This window comes from Amblyomma americanum, chromosome 11, assembly GCF_052857255.1.
Source record: "Amblyomma americanum isolate KBUSLIRL-KWMA chromosome 11, ASM5285725v1, whole genome shotgun sequence".
NCBI lineage: Eukaryota > Metazoa > Arthropoda > Arachnida > Ixodida > Ixodidae > Amblyomma > Amblyomma americanum.
This window is the reverse complement of record NC_135507.1, coordinates 87,353,700-87,376,439: the sequence shown is the minus strand read 5'-3', so window position 1 is coordinate 87,376,439 and position 22,740 is coordinate 87,353,700. Positions and strand designations below refer to the sequence as shown.

The window sequence follows — 22,740 nt, the reverse complement described above, 5'->3', positions numbered from 1 at the left end:
TCTTCTGCTGCTTGTAGCATGGCCCTAGGTTAATATCGCCAGATTAGTTGAAGAAAGATACAGGTGGCTGCTGTGGACCAACTACAACGACACTTAAACAGACACACACGCTGGTGCCACAGAGGAGAAATTCAAATCGAAAAAAAACTAAAAAGAATCACCACATTGGCTGCATTAAACGCCTAGAAGACTTGGACGAGTCAGGATCGCCATACGACGACTGTCGTTTCTTGCTCATGACGAGTCCAGCCTGTCATGTGTTTTCTGTCGCTCTTCTTCCAATAGAAGGCAAGTGGGGCTCGTCCAAAGCATTTTTTTGCTTTGCCGACAGATGGCAGCACGGGCACTAAATGACTATTTTGGTGCCATTTCCTACCAAAAATGCACCCGTTAGGGGTTTAACATGTTGCCAACCCGTGGCCCACCCACAGTACACAGTTTGCCTATGGTGAGACAAGTTCAGTGCCCGTGGCGTGCAGGTCACAACCGCCTTGGCCACGAGCTGGAGCTGTTCACGACGCGTAACCTGATCACGTGCCTGCTCTACTCGTTCTTCGTGTCCCTGGCGTTGAGTTCGTACGCGGCGAGCCACGTGTTCGCCCCCATGGTGGAGTGGAGCAGCGGGCTGAAGCACATGCAGCTCATGACCGGCATGTCGGGCTGCCTCTACTGGATGGGCCACTTTCTCTTCGACATGATCATGGCGCTGTGCAACAGCTTCCTGCTCACGTTCATAATATTCCTCAGCCACATGCAGATCACGGTCGGCTACCACTGTACGTATACATCAGCTCCATGGGTGGCCTAGGTCATTGCTAGACTTAAGGTGACTTCCGCAACACAGTCCACACCCGGTACATTGTGCGCAGGGAACGAGTGTTAGCCCGTGAATCCATATAAGCTCCGGAACTCCATATTTTAATCCCGCTTTGCTTGTTTGTTTGTTTTTTTTGTTTCTTTTGAGGGGAGTGTACTTTTGCTTTCCAATTGCTATAAAAGATCATGCAATCTAACAACTCGTTGTAATCTGCTTTATCCTGACTTCTAAAGTGAACAATGTCCATCATTTGAAAACTGACAGAAGATCAGCATTGGCTGCCTTCTTCGGACTGATCTTTTAGAGCATACGCCTGTAGCGCTGACTTCATAACCTTCTTTCTTGCTTTATCTTCTCTATGGACTCTAGAAAGAGGCCACACGATATTCTCCTGCTAATCACGCGTAACATCAGTAAACATCGCAATATCACGAAGTTTGAATACATCGCAAGTATGTCAGTTAAAAACCGGCGATAGTGTGATTACATTGGACGAGGCATGTCATTAAAGGTGATTCTGAAAACAAAAGTCGGCAGAGACGCTTAAGACTAGTGGAGTGTGAGAAGATGTAATCCCACCCGCTCACTTAGTGAACGCAGTCGCCGCGCGCTGCGGCGTGATGTAACCCGATTCCACGAAGCTGGCAGTTTTACCTCTGCATGTCTCTACGCAGTCGCCGTCGCGACTAGTGGGTCTTCGTCTTTTTTTATTGGTCTTTCTGTATTAACATTCATAAATCCCTGGGAGTACTCATACCACTCCAGACGTCGTGGTGCGTCGCTTAAGTGCACCACTGCCCTGGGATGACAGGTGCTGCCACCGGTGGAATTTGTGCGGCCCAGGTTGCTCTTCCCGAGCGACCTCGAGCGACCGATCATTAATTTAACAGCCACCTTCTTGGTTGCATGTGGACGCCATCTTTTGGGTGTCGCCACTGGCCCATGGTACGGTAGGCGCCGCGAAATGCGAAATTTGAACACCGCTCTTCAGATGTTATGATTTTGCGCACGCTTCTTCAAAGCTAGAACTATGGCACGAGCTGACCAATGACGCTTAACGTCCTTCATATACAGGGCGCGCTGCGTCTATTCGTCGCCAAAGCAGGCACGCTCACACACGTATTGTACCATTACAAACGCTCTCTCGACCTTCCGCGCTATACAGCGGAGGCTCGCTTCGCCACGAATTGGTCAGGCGAGAAGTGAGGTTTCCAGTTTCTTCTCTCCGACCCGGCGCCGCCGCTCGCGAACGAAATTGAGAGTTCAGAGCGTTGAATAAGCATCACAACACGCACAAAGTTACGCGTCATGGAATACAAGGGTTACTTCTCCAAGCCTCCAAGAAACGGCACGAAAAAGTCCGTACCGGATGTTGGGAGAGCTGCGCTCTCATTGGTGCACGTCGGTCAAAAACCGGCGAGCCCCTTCCGGCGCGCACGCCCGCGGGCACGCGCCGGGGCGCAAATATCTGACTTGTCAGATATCTGCGCCCTGCTCGCGCATGCGCAGACCGGTTTTCCTGACGTTCGTGCGCTTAGGCGCTTCGCGTGTACGCCTCGGAAGCGTCCATCGAGTTGAGGTTTAAATTATTTAGCGCCGCGCCGGCTTTCGGCACGCTACAGCGCATGCGACTCTAGCGCCACCTGCGAGCAAGCGGCGGATCACTATGCGCCCGCGTGGCACGCTCATGTTTAAATGAAATCTAAAGTCTGACGAAAACTCGTCTGGTCGGGTAGAAGATTCATGACTGAAGAAAAAGGAAAGCCGACCAAAAGGTTGTTGTTTAAAACGAAGACGTTTCGGCTTCCATACGGAAGCCTTGAGAGTGATCAAGGCTTCCGTATGGAAGCCGAAACATCTTCGTTTTAAACAACAACCTTTTGGTCGGCGTTCCTTTTTCTTCAGTCACGCTCATGTTTGCGTGTGGAACTCCGCTCAATCCATGAACGGGCGCTTAAGGTGCGTTGCCTAACCACTTGCCTCACAAACGGCGTGCTCTAAATAACGGACCATTGTGCGAGTGTTATATGGGCACAACACGAAGGAAAATTCTCGAAGGGCGGTTTGGCTGTGATGCAATGTCCATGTTGTACTTATAGACGTGTCCCTCCTCGGATCTCAAGTTTACACGCTGTCTTCGCTGCTTGCTATCATTCTCAAAGCCGGATGCAGTATCTAATTCTGGCGGTAATGAAATGTGGTTCGTGCTCTGTAGCTTCGAACTGTTGCATAAGCCCACAAACAGTAACTGTAGGGGGAGCGTTCAATTTGTTGACCGTACGCAGTGGCCATCCTGGCTCTGTTCGTGGCCAACGCGTTTTCGAGTATGCCGCTTACGTACCTGTTCTCGGGACTCTTCCGGGACCCTACCTGGGCTTTCTCCTTCTTGGCTCTGGGTCTGTTTCTCGCAGGTGAGTTTTCGCGAAGAACTTAGTAATAAAAAGCAGCTGTAGGTACGCCAAGCTGCACCGAACCTAAGCATGAAGTTGTGTGTAGAATATCAAGGAAGCCCCTTGCTCGCTATTCTGTAACACAGTGGCTTTTATGTGTTCCAAAGCAAGGAATTTCGATGAAGAATTATTTTTACGCTCTGGTTTGAGGACTGTGCGGGTAGTCCCATTTGTGGGGATCACTGGCGCATTTCATTTGACTTGGAAAACATGGCGCCATCGATGCCATATAGACCGCTTTCACGCAATACTACTCATTTCAAGGATACCAACGACCGCAGTTCCAATGGCAGATAGGGGTAATAAAAAGAAGATATATGTACCAGATATAGAAAATTCCTGAATGTTTCCAGGAAATGAATGCGGCGTGATGTAAGCGGATTTTGAATATGTTTTACGGTTTGGATTTATAATCATTCATGTGTAAACCGTCTGGTGTTTTAAAGGCGTCGTACCCAATAAGAGACGTAATGAGAAGATTATGCCGCTGGACTGATAACAGGAATCGTGGCACCTGCAATGCTGACTAAAATGGAAGACCATTATATCCGTCAGTGATCCCAGCGCCAGTTTACCACCAGTTTACACCGTTTGCCGCTGTCATCATCAGGTGGCAGCGACAAAAAAAAAAGTTACGAACTACAAGCGATGGGCAACAGCGGATAAGACTGAAAGGTGTGTGATTGCTAGCTGTGATTGACCTAGGTGTGATTGACCTAGGCGTGATTGATGCTAGGTGTGATTGACCTAGCAGCAGAGTGCAGTGGGTATGTTAGTTCAGGTGGTGTGTGTGCAAAATAAGTCGTTTCATTGAAGTGGCACAAGACAAACTAAACTTGTCTGATACAGACTGAATGCCGCGTTCTAATGACGAAAGCTAGTATTACCAAAAAAGCTTGAATAGGCTAGAAAAGAGTCTAAAATGAAATACACGCATCGCTACGACACGCTGTTTTCTTGAATTGCGGTTACGTCTACGCCCATTTTTTTTTAACCGACGATCTCTGAGACTTAACACTTGTCATCACATAGTTCTCTTCATTGATGACGTCACGAGTTGGAATCGAGTGGCAGGAAAACAGTGTTTAATTTTTAACTCTAATCTTATCAGCAACCAAGTCGTCTTTCGCTGCCGAACAAATGCCAACCGTGACAAAATGTCAAGTAATCGCTTTTTACGCACTGGTCCTCAGCGTCCGCTTAATTTAGCCCTCTCTGCATGCGCGAATAGACGTTGATTTTCCGGTGCCATTATTATATTCACAATGTGGGATGCCACGCACGTGTCAAGCAGACAGTCCTCCTCCACGCGGCCACATTATCCGTTCTTTCCCACAGGCATGGTGGGATCCATAGGCGTGGAGATCCTTCAGGTGCTTGTGCAGGAGGACCCGTCGACAACGAGCTCACCAGGACTCGTCCTCTGGGGCTTCGTGTTCCGCTGGTTCCCCACGTACTCCCTCGTGCGAGGCGTCATCAAGGTCATCCTGCTGTTCAGGTGGAACGCCATCTGTCTCACCGGAGGGGAACTGCTCGAAGAGGCGTGCCAGGAGCCCCATTTCGCTCTCGACGAGCGCATATCGTGCTGCTGCGAAGGTGAGGGACATCTGAATGTGGTCATCATGCAGCGTGTTGGCCAACAGAGCGAAAACCAACGGGGAACCAATGCTCAAAGCTAGAAATCACTGTTAATGCGCTTTCTAAGAATGTCCTGGCGCTTTTCGACGATAGAGTTTCAACGACTTTTCTGGAGTGCACGTATGCAGTGTACTTACAGGGTGTTTTAGGTAACTTGTGCCAAGATTTCAAAAACGTGGTAGGGTTTTAACGTAGTTAAACAGAGTAGATGTGCAAAAGCATGAGTTTAGACCAGTCGGAACTGGTAGGAAGTTGAAGAAGACGACGATGAGCAGTGCGCAGCGCGAGATTCATGGCGCAGAATAACAGCTCTCCGGCCTCCAATCGCATAAGGTCAATGGTAATGTCTCCGCAGGAGGCTAAGCAAAACCTTGAACGCATCGCGCAGGGGCTGGCCTTACGTTTCCAGGTACAGAAAGCAGAACCTTTGCACACTCTCACCCCCAGCTCGGACTATCCTGAGGTCGACGTGTCGGAGCTCCTGCAAATTGTTTCCTCGATGCACTCTGCTGCTCCGGGATCTGACGGGATTACTGTGGGCATGTTAAAGATTTTAGCGCACGACTTTCCAACTCACCTTCTAGATATTTTAAATGCGTCATTGGAAACCTCTCGGATTCCTCACAGTTGGAAAATTGCGAAAATAATTTTACTTTTAAAAATGCAGACAATGGATTTCAATTAGACAATATTCGGCCGATTGCTTTAACCTCAAATTTAGTAAAGCTAATAGAGAGAGTAGTACACAGTCGCCTCACAAAGCATGTTCATCATTAACGGCCTCAGCCCCGCACAGATTGGCTTTCGTCGCGGTTGTTCCATATGGTCCGCGCATGTGGATCTCGAGAGCCGAATACGACTCTCAATGTGCCAGAGAGAAGTTTCGGCCTTGGTGACGCTTGACGTTGCGAAGGCCTATGACAGCGTGGAGCACACAGTCCTCATTAACAAGCTTGCTCAACTACAACCACCGCATTACCTCTACGCCTGGATTTGTGAATTTCTAAAAGATAGATTTTTCTTCTGTACAGACGGATCTTTTTGTTCTAATACCTATGGTCAATCAAGAGGTGTGCCGCAAGGCTCTGTTCTTTCTCCACTGCTTTTCAACATATTAGTTCGGGACATCCCCATTCATCCTAACGTTACAGTTTATGTATACGCAGATGATATAGCTTTTTTCGCATCAGCAAAGGATATTCATGTGCTCTACGGGTATTTGCAGGCATATCTGAATGCTGTTGAAGTCTGGTTGGACCACATCAATTTATCACTTAATGTCAGCAAATGTGGCGTGCTGGTATTTCCACCCGACTCTCCTATGTACATCTCGCTAGCCTACCGCTCCACTCCAATTCCGCAGGTGGAGTCGGTTAAATACCTAGGTGTTACTTATGACCAAAATTTGGACTGGCGACACCATATTAAGAATAATGTTATTAAAGGGGAACGTGCACTGGGTCGTTTGACCCGAGTTGGAAATAAAAAGTTTGGCATGCGTCGTCACACGCTACTGTTGCTCTATAAGGCTTATATGAGACCGATTCTGGAATTTGGTTGCCCCTTGTTCTCTGGTAGCGCGAACTACAAGCTGCAGCCATTAGCCTTACTGGAAAGGCGTGCCCTACGGCTATGCCTCGGGCTCCCAAAATCAGCTTCCAACGCTGTCCTTTATCTGGAAGCCCGTATCCCCAACCTCTATTCCCGCTTCCAACTTCTAACAGTGCGTACTTTCCTCAAGTCTTTTGACCCGGCCCCAGGTGTTAGTATTCCAATTTTTCTATCCCAACCACACTTTTTTTTGACTAATCACTGGCCACGTTATCAGCTTCCGCAAGTTAGGTTCACACAGAATCTGTTAGCTCCGCTTCAGGTTGATCTGATCTCCTTGCAACGAGTTGCTGACACGCAGGCTGATCCCGTCTTCTATTACGACTTTATTTTCTCGTCCCATGCGAAGCATATGCCCGCACATACCCTAAATGGTCTTCTTTCTGAACACCTACAGAATTTTCCACATCATACTGTTCTCTCCACTGATGCCTCCGGCAGCTGTGAGAAGGCGGCGATTGGCATATATTCGCAGGATCTAGCTTGGAGCTACTCCGTTCGTATCCCTGATTATACTCCTATATTCTTCGCAGAGTTTTTGGCCATTGGTTTGGCTCTTCTCAAAATTCCCAGACATGTCGCACGGGTTCTTATTCTCACAGACTGCCTTTCAGTTATTGTCTCTCTCCAAAATTCGGAAAAACCTTTCTTGACTCGTTCACTTAGGTTTTTTGTTCTGAGCACAGTGCGCGAGATCCGTTTGGTCTGGGTACCTGGGCATTCAGGCGTCTATTTTAACGAGGTGGCTGATTTATTGGCAAGGTCAGCTCTCAGCGCACCTGTAATATATCCCGTCCCTCACCTCATTCTGTTAGCAGCTTCACGTTTCCAGCGGTTCCAACATATTTCAGCCACTTTGAGTGATCCGTTGCTCAATACCGTGGACTTTCAACACCTAAAGTACCCATGGAATATCCGGTGGTGTAAGTCAAGGCTTTGTGAAGTGTCCATGACGCTCCTGCGATGTAGAATCCCTCACTTAAGCTTGTACTTATGCAGGTGCGGGTTCGCTGCGACAAACCTTTTTGTATCATGTGGGCAAGTTGAATCAATCGATCATTTTCTCCTCTCTTGCCGGCGGTTCGCGGTTCAGAGAAAGCAATATCTGGAGGTTCCTCTTTCGAGACTAGGACTGCCTCTGTCTCTTACAGTTCTTCTATCGTTCGGTGCGAGTGCCAAGGGATTCCCGTTAAGCAGTGTATGCGGCTAACTTCACGATTACATAAGTGCAACTAATCGATTATCTTGTTAGCTATATACAAAATTCTTTCGCATGTCCAAAAAAGGTTACATTGATTCTATTCCGGATGACTCATACCTCTTGAATTCATTTTATTTTTCCAATTTTTTTTATCTTGATTCAGTCTTCTGACGTTTCCTTCCCCGCGCAAATGCTTCATTGGCATTCTACTCTATACCTTGGCCAATCCCCCCCACGTGGGTATGTGCCATATTACTTGAGGAGAAGAAGAAGAGTGTTGCAGTATGCCGCGAGGTGCGACTGGCTGCGGCGATAGCGTAGTGTTAAACAACCCCTCACCCTTACTAAGCTACGAATAAATTACGGACTACTATAAGATCATAAGTAGGAAATATCCTTTTTTTCACAAAACCCTTAGCAAATTTCAACAGCGCATAATTAGGCGACAACAAACTAATTCTCTGCCCAATCCCTACTTGATAGACACATACGATTCGTCCTGCCTGTTCTGTGGAGCAGTTGGCACACACTTCCATGCAGTTTGGGATTGTCAAGAAAACCCAGACTTGGACAGCAATCCCGATGCGACATTATGAGCGCAGGGAGGCAACCCTTCATAGCCGCAGTCTCCTCAACCACATATCGTTGGTTGAGGGGGGCCGGATTATGATGGCGACCAACGGGTTCTCCTATACTGAACACACCCAGTATTTGTGCTTCTAGTTTTTGTCCTCCACCTCTCCTATTGCAGTGGCCAGTAAAGTGATCTGTTCGCGTCGCTGCGGGCTTGAAACCCAGTCGCGGCAATATTTTTTTTCTGCATGTGCTGTTGCTGTGCTAGGTTTGGCCAAGTTCACCCTCCCATTGGCAGCAGCTTGAGCGACGCTCCTCTGAACTAACGGGAGATTAGCCGAGTTGCTCCTATGTTCACTCGGGATTAATTCATTCGCAGCTTTATCATATCGAAAGGCAGATGTCGAACGTGTTAGTGTACATGGCTGCAAATTGCACGCGCTTTAATTTTTCGCCTACTACAACGATCTGCAGCCAGTGCAGTGTAAATACTTGGTAATACCTTTATATTATCATCATCATCAGCCTGACTACACCAACTGTAGGGCAAAGGCCTCTCCCATTTCTCTCCAATTAACCCTGTCCTTTGCCAGCTGCGCCCACCCTATGCCCGCAAACTTCCTAATCTCATCTCCGCCCGCCTAACTTTCTGCCGCCCCCTGCTACGCTTGCCTTCTCTTGGAATCCACTCCGTTGCCCTCAAGGACCAGCGGTTATCTTGCCTTCGCATTACATGTCCTGCCCAAGCCCATTACTTCCTCTTGATTTCGACTAAGATGTCATTAACACGCGTTTGTTCCCTCACCCACTCGGCCCGCTTCTGGTCTCCTAACGTTACACCTATCATTTTCCTTTCCATGGCTCGCTGTCTTGTCCCTAACTTAAGCTGAACGCTTTTCGTTATATATGTGCAAAGTTGAGAAACGCTTCAGTTAACCATCGATTTATTTTGAGTCGACGTTTCGGACACAGCCTTTCCTTTCTCATGACTTGTTCGGCTCAAAATAAATCTATAGATAAATGAAGCGTTTCTCAACTTTGCATTTTACCTCTAGCAACCAAATACGTTTATATATATATATATATATATATATATATATATATATATATATATATATATATATATATATATATATGGCAGTACTGGTTACCAACATCCCACGCCCTATTCCTCCTTTGTTCACAAGGCCGCTCTGCGCATATGCGCGCCTCTTCTCAGCTTTACTGCTTGAAAATGAAACCGCCTGCTCTTACTGCGCATGCGTAGTTCATGTTAGTGACAGGCGCATGCGACAGATGGCGGTAGCTGTCAGTCACACACTTGTCACTCAGACGCAGCTGGCTTCCCGAGTAACCAGTCTGCGCCTGCATATCCCTCGTTCGTTTCTTTTGAACCAGTAGCAGACGGATTTTCGGCACTCTCTAGAGGGCGTCACATTTTGTTTAAAAAAATGCGGAGTGTATTTGCGTTTTGCACAGAACTCTTTACAGCGGGTCTGTTAGAAGATCATATCCGCTGTATCCGTGGATGTTCGTGACCAGCGCAGGACACGTGACCCTGCTCCATGGCGTCAACGCGAGGATGCAGCCGTCCAAGTCAGCTTATCATTCGAAGATCACGTGACTACTCAAAAAAAATTTAAAAAAAGATCACGTGACTACTCGACGCCTCTGTTTGAACTGCGAACTCACTTTTAGAATTTAGCCTCGCTTGATGCAAAAAGAGGTGCTGAGGAACGCAGTAATGAGAAACATAGTCATACATCCTGTTTTGCTAACCATGCAGCGGCGTACATTGTGCACGTTACAACGCCACATCTACAGGCGCAGTAGCCTGAAGCAGTATCGGTAGCGCTCCCGCATGATGTCCTATTAGCGACCATAATGATGCCCGTGTACATCGCAGCAAAAGCTGAAAACAAGACAGCCCGCCTACTGTACCCGCTGCAGCCGTTCCACGAGACCGGCTTCTACGAGGCCGTAAGCATGGTCATCCAGGGCACGCTCTACCTGGCCATACTCTCGCTGGCGGATGCGCAGGCCTTCTACAACTTGCGTTGGTGAGCACCGGACGTCGGATAGTTGAGACGAGCTTATGTTAAAAGCAAGGAGCCCTCAAACTGGATGGCCAACCCTTGCGAGCAAGATAGTTCTTAAGGTTTTAGACGTGTTTTCTCTTATGGAACTCTTTTTGAACGGCACGTGACAAAATAGGCTTAATAACTCGACGGCCGCGCAGGAACTTGCTATTTGGAGACCTCAGGAAATATACAAATAGCTCTCAGACAGTAAGCATGGAAAGTTAATCTATGTGGTATCGGATTGCGGCGTCTAATAGAAAACTTACAAATGATTGTGAACGATCATATCGGCAGCTTCATGCAGAAATAAAATATTCTGAGGCGATCCACACAAACGGGTGATCCGCAGTGGATCGTTTCAATGCATTAGCAGCCAACTTTCGTTATATCCTATATGTTGACACATTAAAGTTCATTATATCCGAGGTGGTACATTTAGTTTCGCTGTATCCGATGTCAACACACTAAGTTCATTACATCCGAGGTACAGACGCGAAAGTTCGGTTTATCCGAGGTGGGATAATAAGGTTCATTATATCCGTGGCGGTATACTAAGTTCGTATAAGTAGTAGCTAAGCTCGATCGTAGCCTGGTGGGCAGGTTGCCGCCTGGTACACCTGCCACTGAAAGCTCGCCCTTTCCGCTGCACAGAGCCCTCTAATGATAACGTAATACAACAAAGGTGCAGTATGCGGATATAATTCTGGCTAGGCGACGGTTTTATAAGGCTTTTTACTATACGCATCTGAGCGCGCAGCCACTAATGGTACGCAAGAAACGATGCGCAGGAAGCCAACTGAGTTTGATGCTTTGACAAACTCGTAACTACTACAGCCTTGCTCAGAACCGCACTGGACGCGGAGTGCGTCAGTCTAATTTTATTTGTTTTTGAAATCATAAGAGCACAGTTCATTCGAAAGTATATAGCACGCCATAGCAGTACGCGAAGTCCTAGAGTCCTGAAAAATTATTTACACTACTGTAACTGGTGCTGAAAAAACATTCTCCGTCTTTTCCCCTAACAGCTTCACTGTCAGTAATAACTTTCGTGAAATGTAACGCTGCTTTATATATCATTGAATTCCTGACAAAAAAAATTCTTAAGCCTGTTCAGCACACTCCGTATGCCACCAAACAATGAATAATTAACCCGTTTTATTGGTGTAGAAACCTCCTGTTTAGTCGGCGTCGACTTTCTACTACAGTCAGTGTTCAGTTTTCTTGGTGCACGTCATTTTGCAGCAAAATGGCGGTAATAAAATTAATTGAAAGAAAATAAGAATACGGCAGTGCACATCAATTTCTTGGATTGATAACAAGGGAATAGAAAACAGTTTCATCTGAACCAATTCCCTAAGTATTCTCACAGCACTAAACTCCACAAACTAGTGGAGCCCTGTAAAGTGCCTCACACACAGCATAACAGCTGAAACATAAGGACACATGTCCTTGGACGATGCAAGAAACACTTGCAGGATGCTTAATTACGAGGACGTTTTTACAGGCTTGTTGGCGCATTACTGGACTTGTTTTTTTTTTGAAGCGCAGAAAGACAGCACAGGAAAAAACGAACCTGACAGAATAGAGCGCAACGCCGCAGTGCTGCGCTCTGCTCTGGCACCTGAGCAACACCGCAGTGTTGCGCAGGTCCAAGACGCAACTAGGCAGAGGGGTAACAGAAGCTGGTCAGATTAAAAAAGCTGGCAACACGTATGTCAGCAATCTCTCAGTTTTATTTTTTTTAAAAAGAACTCAAATATCTTGCGCAGCAACAGCATTGGAACTATGCAAACCACCTCGAGGGATCTCAGTTAATTTGATGTGTCTTTTGTGCGATTTCTTTTCTTTCCCTTTGTTGATAAGAGCTGTTGTATAAAATCAAATGGTCTGTCAATAAAAACCCGAGTTGTTAGCGCTCTGTCCTGCAAAGTTTTTTTTCCTGTGCTGTCGTTCTGCGTCTAAAAAACAAATTCAGAATGCCTAATTACGATTAGCTGTGAGATTGCGATAGCACGTGCAAGAACCTAGTTGTGAGCTGCCATGCACGACAGCACACACCATACAAGTGAGGAGGGGGATTTCCCTCTCTCCCTTTCACCCACTTGCCAACCTTGCAGGCAGGTGGCAAAGTGTGACACCGGCAGTGGACAGGGGACATGGGGATCTTGTGCTGTCGCATAATACGTGATTTCGATGGATAACCAACGTGGGCATGGAAAAGTTGTGCGATGGATAACCAACGTGGGCATGGAAAAGTTGTGGCTGCCTAACCCGTGTTGGTCGGCGGGCAGGTACTTGGCCCGCCGCTTTCATGGTGGCGAGGAGTCCGACGAGGCACCCGAGCAGCAGAGGGGCCCCCGGCTCGTCGCCGTCAGCATGGACCCCGAAGTCGAGAGGGAAGGGAACCTAGTCAACCAGGTCTGCCGAACCAAGGCTTTCAAGGACGTTGCCATGGTTATCCGCAACATGCAGAAGGCCGTAGGCTTTATCACCCAGGTGAGCGCACAATGCTGGTGGCGAGAGTTCACTGGTATCAACTTGACAAGAGGAGGCTAGGCAATAATAATAATAATAATAACAATAACAATGATTGGTTTTGGGGGAAAAGAAACGGCGCAGTATCTGTCTCATATCGTTGGACACCTGAACTGCGCCGTAAGGGAACGGATAAAGGAGGGAGTGAAAGAAGGAAGAAAGAGGTGCCGTAGTGGAGGGCTCCGGAATAATTTCGAACACCTGGGGATCTTTAACGTGCACTGACATCGCACGGAACACGGGCGCCTTAGCGTTTTGCCTCCATAAAAACGCAGCCGTCGCGGTCGGGTTCGAAGCCGGGAACTCCGGATCAGTAGCCGAGCGCCCTAACCACTGAGCCACTGCGGCGGATGGAGGGCAGGCAACAAAGACAAAACAGCTTCAGATTAAGTCAGAGCATCAGGCTTAAATATAACCGGAAAAAACTTATACAAAAAATTGCCACAGCATTTCGTGCGCATTTTTGTTGCCATGGGGCACGTGCTAACAATGTCAGCATGCGTTTCTGAATGCCTGGATTGTCTCACGTTGCGTTCCGCGCAGTAGACGGCAACTTGCATGGTCTTTGTAGCAACCACTGTACAGCGCTGATAAGAATTCTTGGACTTTTCAATTTCACTATTCCTCCTCGTAACCGCCACTGCATCCAGCGCTATCGTATTCAGCGTCACTTGTGGCAACGCCCGTGCACTGCGCTCTTAGGCCAAGGTCCTGGATGGCGTGAGCATCCTGCTCAATCGCGGCGAGTGCCTCGGCCTGGTGGGCATCAACAACTCGGGCAAGAGCACGCTCCTGGAGGTGCTGGTGGGGCTCCAGGTGCCCACGGGAGGTGGAGCCCACACGGCGGCCCTCTCCCTGGGCGTGGACCTGCGCGCCTGGCAGCAGTGCATCGGCTACGCCCCGGACGGCATCAGCGAGGCGAACATGCCGGCACTCACGGTGGGCGAGTTGCTGGATCTGATGGCCAGGCTGCGCGGTGTCTTGTGGAGACGCCAGGCTGTGCTGGGCGCACTGTCCCTCGTCGGGAGGCTCAAAGAAGACCAGATGATTAATAAATGCAGGTGCGCCGTGCAAACTCGTCAATGATATTTCTAATAGACGCCCAGTATATTCCGCATACAAAGCCCTTTATGTGATGCATCTCTCTTGATCTTGAAGTAACGATGTCACTCGATAGGTGTAGTAGTCACTCACGCTTTTGCAGCCTTTACCATGCAGTGGCAATATATATATATATATATATATATATATATATATATATATATATATATATATATATATATATATATATATATGAGAACAGTAGTCCTATAATGGCAGCGGCTCCTTTGTTTGCTTCGCGCAACACCACAAAAGTGCCGCCTTGGGTCGTCTTGACAATCAGAATTAGAATTAATTTGTTGGTACAGAAAAGAAATAACATCGACAAATTTATACAGAAGGAGGTCCCGTAGTGATCGACTGTATTGGCACCTCCTATATCAAGTGAAACTGTAGTAAATAATGATACACAGAAACGATAATAAAACACAATGAAGATTTGTTCATTTATTGCTATAGGCGGCGGTACAGTTAATAAAGAGAAGGTATGTGCAAACAAACATAGGCTTATACAAGTAGTATATAGTTAAAGAAGTTATGCAATACAAAACAAGAAACAATCAAGAAAAAAGTAATCGGTAAAGTTGCGATTGGAACATGTAATGCACAGTTCACAAAAGCGCTATTCTTACCCTGTGCAGTTAATTGTAAGGTTTGCAAACCAGCTTAATAATTGTTATCAACAATTAGACTTTTCAGGTCCTTTTTGTATCCATATATATCGGACTTGTGTTTTTAAATTCCACTGGTAAGCTATTCCAGAAAGAAAACGATGAAGGATGATGAAAATGATGAACAATGGACTTTCTCGGCAACCCTAGCGTATCTTTAGCATAATTCGTGACCTTTAATTCAGTGCTTACAAGCCCGGACTCATGGTGCAGGCAGAGGCAAGTTTTCGCGACTTTGTCAGTTGTTACAGTATCAGGGTATAGGACATTGCAAGTATGGCCGAGCAATGGCCGAGGTGACCGCAGTACTGTCTGCAGTTCTTCAAAGCGGTTCGAAGACTGTACAGTGGGCCTCGAGTGGTTACTAAGGCTGCTTATTCATGAGATTATATAATACTTTTCTAGCCTCTGGCTGCAGCTCTGTACCTTGAAACTTTGATCTTATCAGCTGTGCAGTCGCTGTTTATGCCCACGGTTTGACACCTCAATAAAACTGTTTTCGTAGATAAATTATTCGAGACCTTTTGGATTAGAGATCTTTTAAATGTTTTCGGCCTATCCTAATAGTGCCTGTTTTTTTCTCTGCGGGTTTTCTGGAAGGCGTTTTCTAGTGTCAGTAGGTTGCATGTCTTTGCACGGCTACAAAGTATGCTGCACATTCCACTCGTTTCGTTCTCTACCGCCAGACAAGGTCATGTAAAATATAACCACACTTGTGACTGACGTCTCGCAAATAACTTACGATAGAGAATTCATATTCTAGACTCAGAGAAAGAGGCATGAAGCTAGCGATGCAACTGAAACTGCCGACCATGTAAACAAATGGGTTAACGCGGAAGTCGAGTGACAGCAGACGTTTGGATATACAAGGTGCTTCACCTAAGACTTTGCACAATTTTCAAAAAGAGGCTTTTTGCGGCAGAAGAGTGCTTTTCTCGGCAGAGCATAGTCAGCAGTGTAGTGCATCAGAATACAGCTAAGACGTGCTAACTAGCTGCTGTTTTACTAATATTAAATAGTTAACTTTTTAACTATTACCGTTAGGCTTCTTAATTATGAGGCGTGTAGCCCACCGTGAGTAATATGGATATCAGATTTTATAATTTCGAAAGCGCAAGTTACCCTCGACCGGCGCCGTGGTCCAACAAATCTGGACTATTTCGACGAGTTATGTGCACTGGAGAGGTTGCTTTGCCTGCAAGCTTCACGAAAGCGCATGCATTTTGGCGCGATGTAGCCATGATTTGTTGGGCCACAGCGCCGAGAATGACCGCGTCTTGGAATTTTTAAAATCTGATATGGATATTACTTACAGTGGGATACACGCCTCTCAATAATTAAGAAGCCTAACAGTAATAGTTAAAAGTTAACTATTCAATATTAACCACCTGCTAGTTAGCACGTCTTAGTTGTATGCTGATGTACTACACCGTTGACAATGCTATGCCGAAAAAAGCACTGTTATAACTCAAAAGCCTATCGTTGAGAATTGTGTAGTCTTAGTTGAAGCACCCTGTATATACAGGGCCGACATAAGGATTCTGTAATTTCATATGTCACACACTTCGCCTCAAAGGCTTCAACGCTTGAAAACTATGGTGCTGCAGCCACGGCGAAATGAAGATGCTGCTCATAGTAGCGGCGGTGATGGGCGTGCCGCCCGTTGTGCTGTTGGACGAGCCGTACTCGGACGTCGAGCCGCTCTACCGCAACGAGATCATCCGCATGGTGCAGGTGCTCAAGGGAGCGCAGGCCATGTCCATCATCATGACCTCGCACCGGTAAGGCCCGCGTCCGTCGACGCATGGTTACCACCGCAAAGTTTCCTTCACGGGAGATTTACGGCACGGTATGATAGGATATGTGCACTCTAAACATTAATACGTCTATATTCGATTAAAAAGGAGTAAGCTGTCCTATACAATACTTCCTTTTATAAAAGGGAGTGCTATAGAGTACAGAGTCGATCACACTTGTCTAGAGTGCTCGATAGGTTCCATCCGGGGAAAATAAAGCAGAATTCTAAAGCAGGTATTGACTTTCACTGATAATGATTGCGCTGGAGAGCAGCAGAATAGACACGTGAACCTCACAGGCACCAGCGCTTTACCGCTAGCAAAGCAGGTGCGAAAAGATTTCACTTCATTTGCTCTGCTGCACACTGCCCGAGCGCTCTAGACAAGTGTGATCGACTCTGTACACTTCATTCCCTTTTTACCGTCTTTTATTGCATGTAGGCCCACGGGATTATTGTCCCGAGGGCCTACATGGCTATTGGAGGGCTCCGGATTAATCTTGACCGCCTTGCCGTTTTTGAACCTGTATATTCCTGTTCTCGAATTGTGCCTCCATCAAAATCTAGCCGCCGAGGCCAGGATTCCATTTTCCAGCCTTAGCCTCAGTGGACGAACGCCGTGAGTCCTAAACACCGCGGTGGTTCAACCTTGTCTGCTAAACGAGAGCACAGATAAGGGCATTGAGTACGGGAAATGCAACAGGCAGGTCCTGACTGCAAGGGCCACAATATGACTCTACACTGACCACGACGAACCCTTGTGAATCCGTCCCATTTGAAAAGAGGCGATGTGCCGGAACGCACCTGGAACCGTCGCGTCGCTTGTATGTGCAGCATGTCCCACTGCGAAGTTCTGTGCGATCGCGTGGCCGTCATGGAAGCCGGGAAGATCGAGGCGCTGGGCGACGCGCTCCAGATGAACCAGAAGTACGGCCGCAGCTACATCGTCACTCTGCGCCTGCCGCCGGAGAGGCGCTTCGACTACCAGTTCCAGCGCATCCTCGTAGACATGATGCAGGAGGAGTTCCACCAGCGCAGCTTCGGTTACAATTACAAGGTGCACCCCGCGTACCTCCACCCATTGTGATATATTCTTCTCCCTTCTTTCCTTCTGGCTTCATAACTATGGAGTTGAACCTTATAACGAAGTTATAGGGGGCCTGGTGATTATTCGCTATAGCCGTAGCCTCGTTATCGCTCGTGTTGACCGACCTTCCAAGGGGAATCGTCATTCCTTCGTTATATCCATTATTTCATTACAAAGCGTTTCGTTATAGCGAGGTTCTCCTCGCTAAGTGCGCTTATACTAATCAAGCAGCTGCTGTTTCCTCTTGAAAGCAGAAGTGCGGGACTGGCGTGAAACAGCTCGACAAAGTCCCGACTCCTTTCATATGGAGAAAACAGCAAGATGACGGCCTGGCACGTACAATACCCTCAGGTAATCTAGAAACAATGCACGAAAACAAAAAGCAGAGAAACACTGGCCGGTACAGTATACATCAGCAGCGTAATGAACAATTATGACGTGAACAGTTCCAGTTGTTAATGGGTGTTATGTAGTAACGTTGTATAGTACAGTACCCTATCAGCCATTTCATGTCACTTTTGTTTACAGGAAGAATCAAAATCTCCCCGATTCTGTGCGGCGCATGCATTATAGCACTGCTTTTGAACACGTAAGATAACATATTCCATTTTTAATTGAACATCTTCAGTCATTTTTTTTCTTCAATATTTACGCCACGTAAACCGTTTGTCATTTTCTCCTGGGGTGTGTTGGCTTTTGGGTTGCTTTCTGAGATGGGAGCGAAAATCGCTGTTTAAGCCACTCAATACAAGCCAATTGTACTTTACTTTTCTTTGTTTGAACAAGCAGTTACCGCACCCTGCAAATAATTTACTATTTCCGCTCGCGGTGAGTGTTACCCTGTATATAGATTGCATTATGAGGAGCTGTGAAGCAAAGATCGCCAGTTAAAAAAATTGGCAGTGGCTTAACTTGGCCAACCCTGGAATTCCTGGAATTCAGCAAAAAGCAAGCACGCTTGCTAAGCGTTTGAGGCTCATCCATGGCATCTCCTCTACACGCTCGCGACAGCCGTTCTATTATACCCACACCACCGCATGGCTGTGACGTGTATCACATGGTCTTACGACACCCCCGTCGGATGTCATCACGTGGATTCACATCACCCCATTGGATGTTCTTAAGGTCAAACGTGACCCAAACGTCACCCAGTGTCAAAGGTCAGAGGTCAAATAAAGGTCATGGGTCAATTTCAGGGGCTCGACATCACAACTGTGCCACATATTGTCATACACGGCTAAGGTGGTTGGGCTGCTTTACCTAGCGTATAGTGAAGCTTTGCGCTTAAAAAGCTTTCACACCAGCCACGAGACAAGACCTGCAGTTGACGCACTGTATCGTTCACGGAATGGAAATGCGCTGGATCTTCATTTCATGGTATTTACTTGAGAGGATACGCGACAGCCAACCTGTCGATATTTCTGGTGCGTTGCTGCCGCACTTCCTACTATTGCCTTTTACGCTGTTCAGAACTTCTCTCCGAATGTTTCTGCTTCGCCTTCGAGAATGACTCCCTCGACACCTGCGTGGTTCGCCTTCAGATCTCCGACAGGCTTTGCCTCTATCCTTCCTACGAGAATCAGGCTTCTACATCCAGGCTTCGATGGGATAAATTTCTATCCGAGAAAAATTTGATTCCGCAAAGCTCAAGCTTGCTATCCTGTGATCAATCCACAGAGATCGGAGGCCGTAACCATATTCAATACCTGGCTGTGGCAGAGACACCATTCAACACCTGCTCTTATAACGGGAAAGAGTTGAGGTGCAAAGCTACTGCACACTGACCGCGCAGCCTAAGCAACCAGTTCACCCGAATGTCTTGTAATTACCCATATCTATACCACACAACCTGCGAGCAGTAAATGACCTGTGTGCCTATGCAAGCGAGAATTGGGTCCGAAATGGTGCCCAATTAAACGCACGTAGGCCTCCAACTTTGTCGAGGGAAGGAAGCATATGCAGGCTATCATATCCTTCTTAGTGCTACTTTATTGATCGTGTCGTATATTTTTCAAAAGTTTCCAGGACACGGGGTTTGTTGCTGGGCCCTGCCTGCGCTCCGTGCACCATATTTATCTCTGCACGTCTTTCGATGGCGAAGAATAGTTTTCAGGTCGGTCGAGGGAGCGCTATTGAATATACGGTCTTGTTCAAAATTGGGCAGGCCGCAGGATTCACTCCTGGGCTTTGCATTTCGGTCATAGAGCAAACCTGCTCTCCAAACATCTTCTTCGCGCATCTTCGCTATGCTGTAGCCCTCCTCCCAAGGGAGACAGTATAGCACTCCACTGTGCGGCGGCCTAGCACAATATCTCGTGGTCGCAATTAACTTTTAAACAGAAAGCATATTATTCATAGACCTTCTCTTTTTTCAGCTTTTTTTTCATGATTCAGAAGTGAAGTTTGTCTGTTCTTTTCGACTTGAAATTCAGGTACAAATGGTGTTTTCAAAAAACAGGAACAAGAGTACATGTTCATAACCGCCAGCAGTTTAATAAGGCAAGCATACTGAATTGTACACAAGTTAATAGTTATACACAAACTTCTATAATGCCAGTTAGAGCGATTAATTGCATACTGAAGCTACATGCTCGGGAAAGTGTTTTTTAAATAAAAATCGGGCCCAACGTTTATCCAATAAGTTCTGGTTGAGAAAATTGGCCTCAACCCGAAAACAAAGGGCCTACGTATGCGAAAGGAAGCCTGACCTGGGCAGCTCGCGCGGTGATCTGTTGCGAACTATTACAGCAATAGCTGTCTGTGCCTCATTCGGCATTATCATCGTTGCTGTAGTCGCCCCCCGCCCCCCTCCCACTCCACAACTACCGCCGTTATCCGTGACAGCCATGACTCTCTCAGTGGGCGTTCCGCTTTTGAAATCAGAGATACTTTTTAAAATTCTTACTGCCCTAAACACTGCACGCACGCATTGTCCTGCCTGCGAAGGGGCTTACCTGAAGTTCTTATAACAGCCACTGGTACTCGATCGGCCCGCATCGCCGCGGGCTCCCACGTTCCCTTTAATACTGCTTCTACGTGTACATAGCGACATAAGCCCAGCACGCATCCCACACCCATACACATAGTTAACAGACACTCGGACTGATATCATGCCTTTCGCAAAACCCCAGATGTCACTGAAATTCGTATTACCTCGAGGGTAAAAGTCCGCCGAATTTTACAGCGACAGCTGTTAACACCACGTTTCTCGTACCGCAGCGCAGCTGCTGATGGCTCACTCAAGGCGTGAGCGGCGTCGTTTGAGTAAGACATCATTGTCACTCGCATTTCGTGATCACGAGCCGATCACGTGATTATACACCTTTCACATCATCACTCAGTGGCCTCTTCGACGCTTCTCATTAGTTCTGAGGAACCTGACGTCAACGTTCACGTGATCTCTCAGGTGCCTCTTATTCTCAGATTTGGTACGTCATCATCAAGGCTGCATAAGGGGCCGTGTTCTCTCCATGCTACTTATCGGTGATTTAAACGTCGATATCCGAAAAAAGCAAGAACGTTGGCACTGACATAAGAATGACCATTAATAACTTAAAATGGTTATGCGGGAAAATACCGTCCCTGCGCAAAGTAGTGATTTCATTTCACCCATAACAGCTGCGCTGCGCTAACGCATTACCGAGGACCATAATCGTTAGGTGAATTTTGTGCTACGTCGGTGTCGGCGTATAACGCAGCAGGTGCAAAGCGTCACGCTGCTTCGTCGCAACAATGTGAAGTCACCCATGCAGTCTTGGTACAGCGTGGCTGATTGGCCACATTCGAGTTAGGTTACGCATGGCTTCGTGTAAAAGTTAGTATGATTGGTGAGAATGGAGCGAAGTCACGCATGGCACCGTGACAACACGACACGCAATTGAGCTAGAGTTCCAGTCACTGATTGGTCCAAACACCATGTCGTTACTGATGACTTTATCCTGTTTCATATAGATGGGTCCGTGAATATGTATGAATGGATAAGCGACCGTGTGCCCTCATACCCAGAGTTACTAGCACTCCGACTGGCCCCACCATTCCGCACAACCCCAGCGCTCCCCAATAAGCACTGAACCTTCCCTGGACGTCCTGCAAACGCCCTAGAGACATTTTGAACGTCCACAGGACGTCCAAGAGAGTTTCAATGCCTACTGGGTCCCTGAATGAAATTCGCATTACCTGAAGGGTTAACGTCCTAGTCGAAATAAAGAGGAAGAAATTGGCTTGGGCAGTGCATGTAATGCAAAACCAAGGTAACCGCTGGGCCTTAAGAGTAACAGATTGTAGTCCAAGAGAAGGCAAGCGTAGCAGTGGCGGCAGAAATTTAGGTGGGGGGGGGGGTAAAGTTAGGTGGGGGGGGGGTATACGGTGGTGGCAGCTGGCAAAGAGCACCGTTAATTGGAAAGGCGTAAGAAAGAAGCCATTCTCCTGCAGTGGGCGTGGTCAGGCTGCTGCTGCTGGTGATGATGATGATGAACGTTCGGCAATTTTTCCCCCAGGGGATGATGAGTTTCCGCGTGGGCAAAACGTACACGAGCTGGAGTGAGCTCTTCACCAAGATGGTCGCCTTCAAGAGCAACCAGGAGCTGCCGGAGTTCTCGGTCTGCGACATCACGCTCGAGCACATCTTCGTGGGGCTGGCGCGGCGCCAGATCCTCATCACGGGTGTGCGGCCACACAACTACCTCAGCGGAGGCCTGAGCAGACTGCCTTCGCGCGTCGAGACGCCCCGCCGCACCTACTAGGCGAAATAAGAAAACAATATTCACTTCTTGTGTGCCCCTGAACGTGACCTCTGGGTGATGCTCTTACACAGGGCTTTTCCAGCGTCTAGCCCTCTCTCGCCTCCCCCCCATTTTGGCTGTCAAAACGTGCAATTTCTCACCCTCCCGTAATGAAAGCACGCTTCCCTAACAAAAACTTCTTTAGACAGTCTACAGACTGTCCATAGACTTCGGTCTATAAAGTCTATAGAGTCCCTATTGACAAACCTTAGAGAGCAGTCTGTAGGCAATACAAACCCTATAGACAGTCTATAGATAATCTATAGATGTATGGCCATGCACTTTAATAGAATTTTGTCTTACACAGTCTGTAGACTATTAATATACAAAAAGAAATATCTATAGGAAAGCACTAGAGTCTATAAGAAGTCTGTAGATCTGTAGACTGTCAATAAAACG

At 47.3% G+C, this 22,740-nt stretch overlaps 1 protein-coding gene across 1 annotated transcript in view; it reads left to right on the top strand.

Moving 5' to 3' along the window:
• LOC144109781 (phospholipid-transporting ATPase ABCA3-like) overlaps positions 1-22,405 on the top strand; it is a 29,932-nt gene extending 7,527 nt beyond the window's left edge. The window contains exons 5-13 of the mRNA XM_077642574.1: positions 480-776; positions 3,103-3,228; positions 4,606-4,863; positions 10,197-10,350; positions 12,663-12,867; positions 13,609-13,967; positions 16,286-16,459; positions 17,308-17,530; positions 22,057-22,405. Of these exons, the coding sequence (XP_077498700.1) occupies positions 480-776; positions 3,103-3,228; positions 4,606-4,863; positions 10,197-10,350; positions 12,663-12,867; positions 13,609-13,967; positions 16,286-16,459; positions 17,308-17,530; positions 22,057-22,302 (2,042 nt within the window). The 3' untranslated portion in view covers positions 22,303-22,405. The remainder of the gene's footprint in view (positions 1-479; positions 777-3,102; positions 3,229-4,605; positions 4,864-10,196; positions 10,351-12,662; positions 12,868-13,608; positions 13,968-16,285; positions 16,460-17,307; positions 17,531-22,056) is intronic.
• The last annotated feature ends 335 nt before the right edge of the window (positions 22,406-22,740 follow it).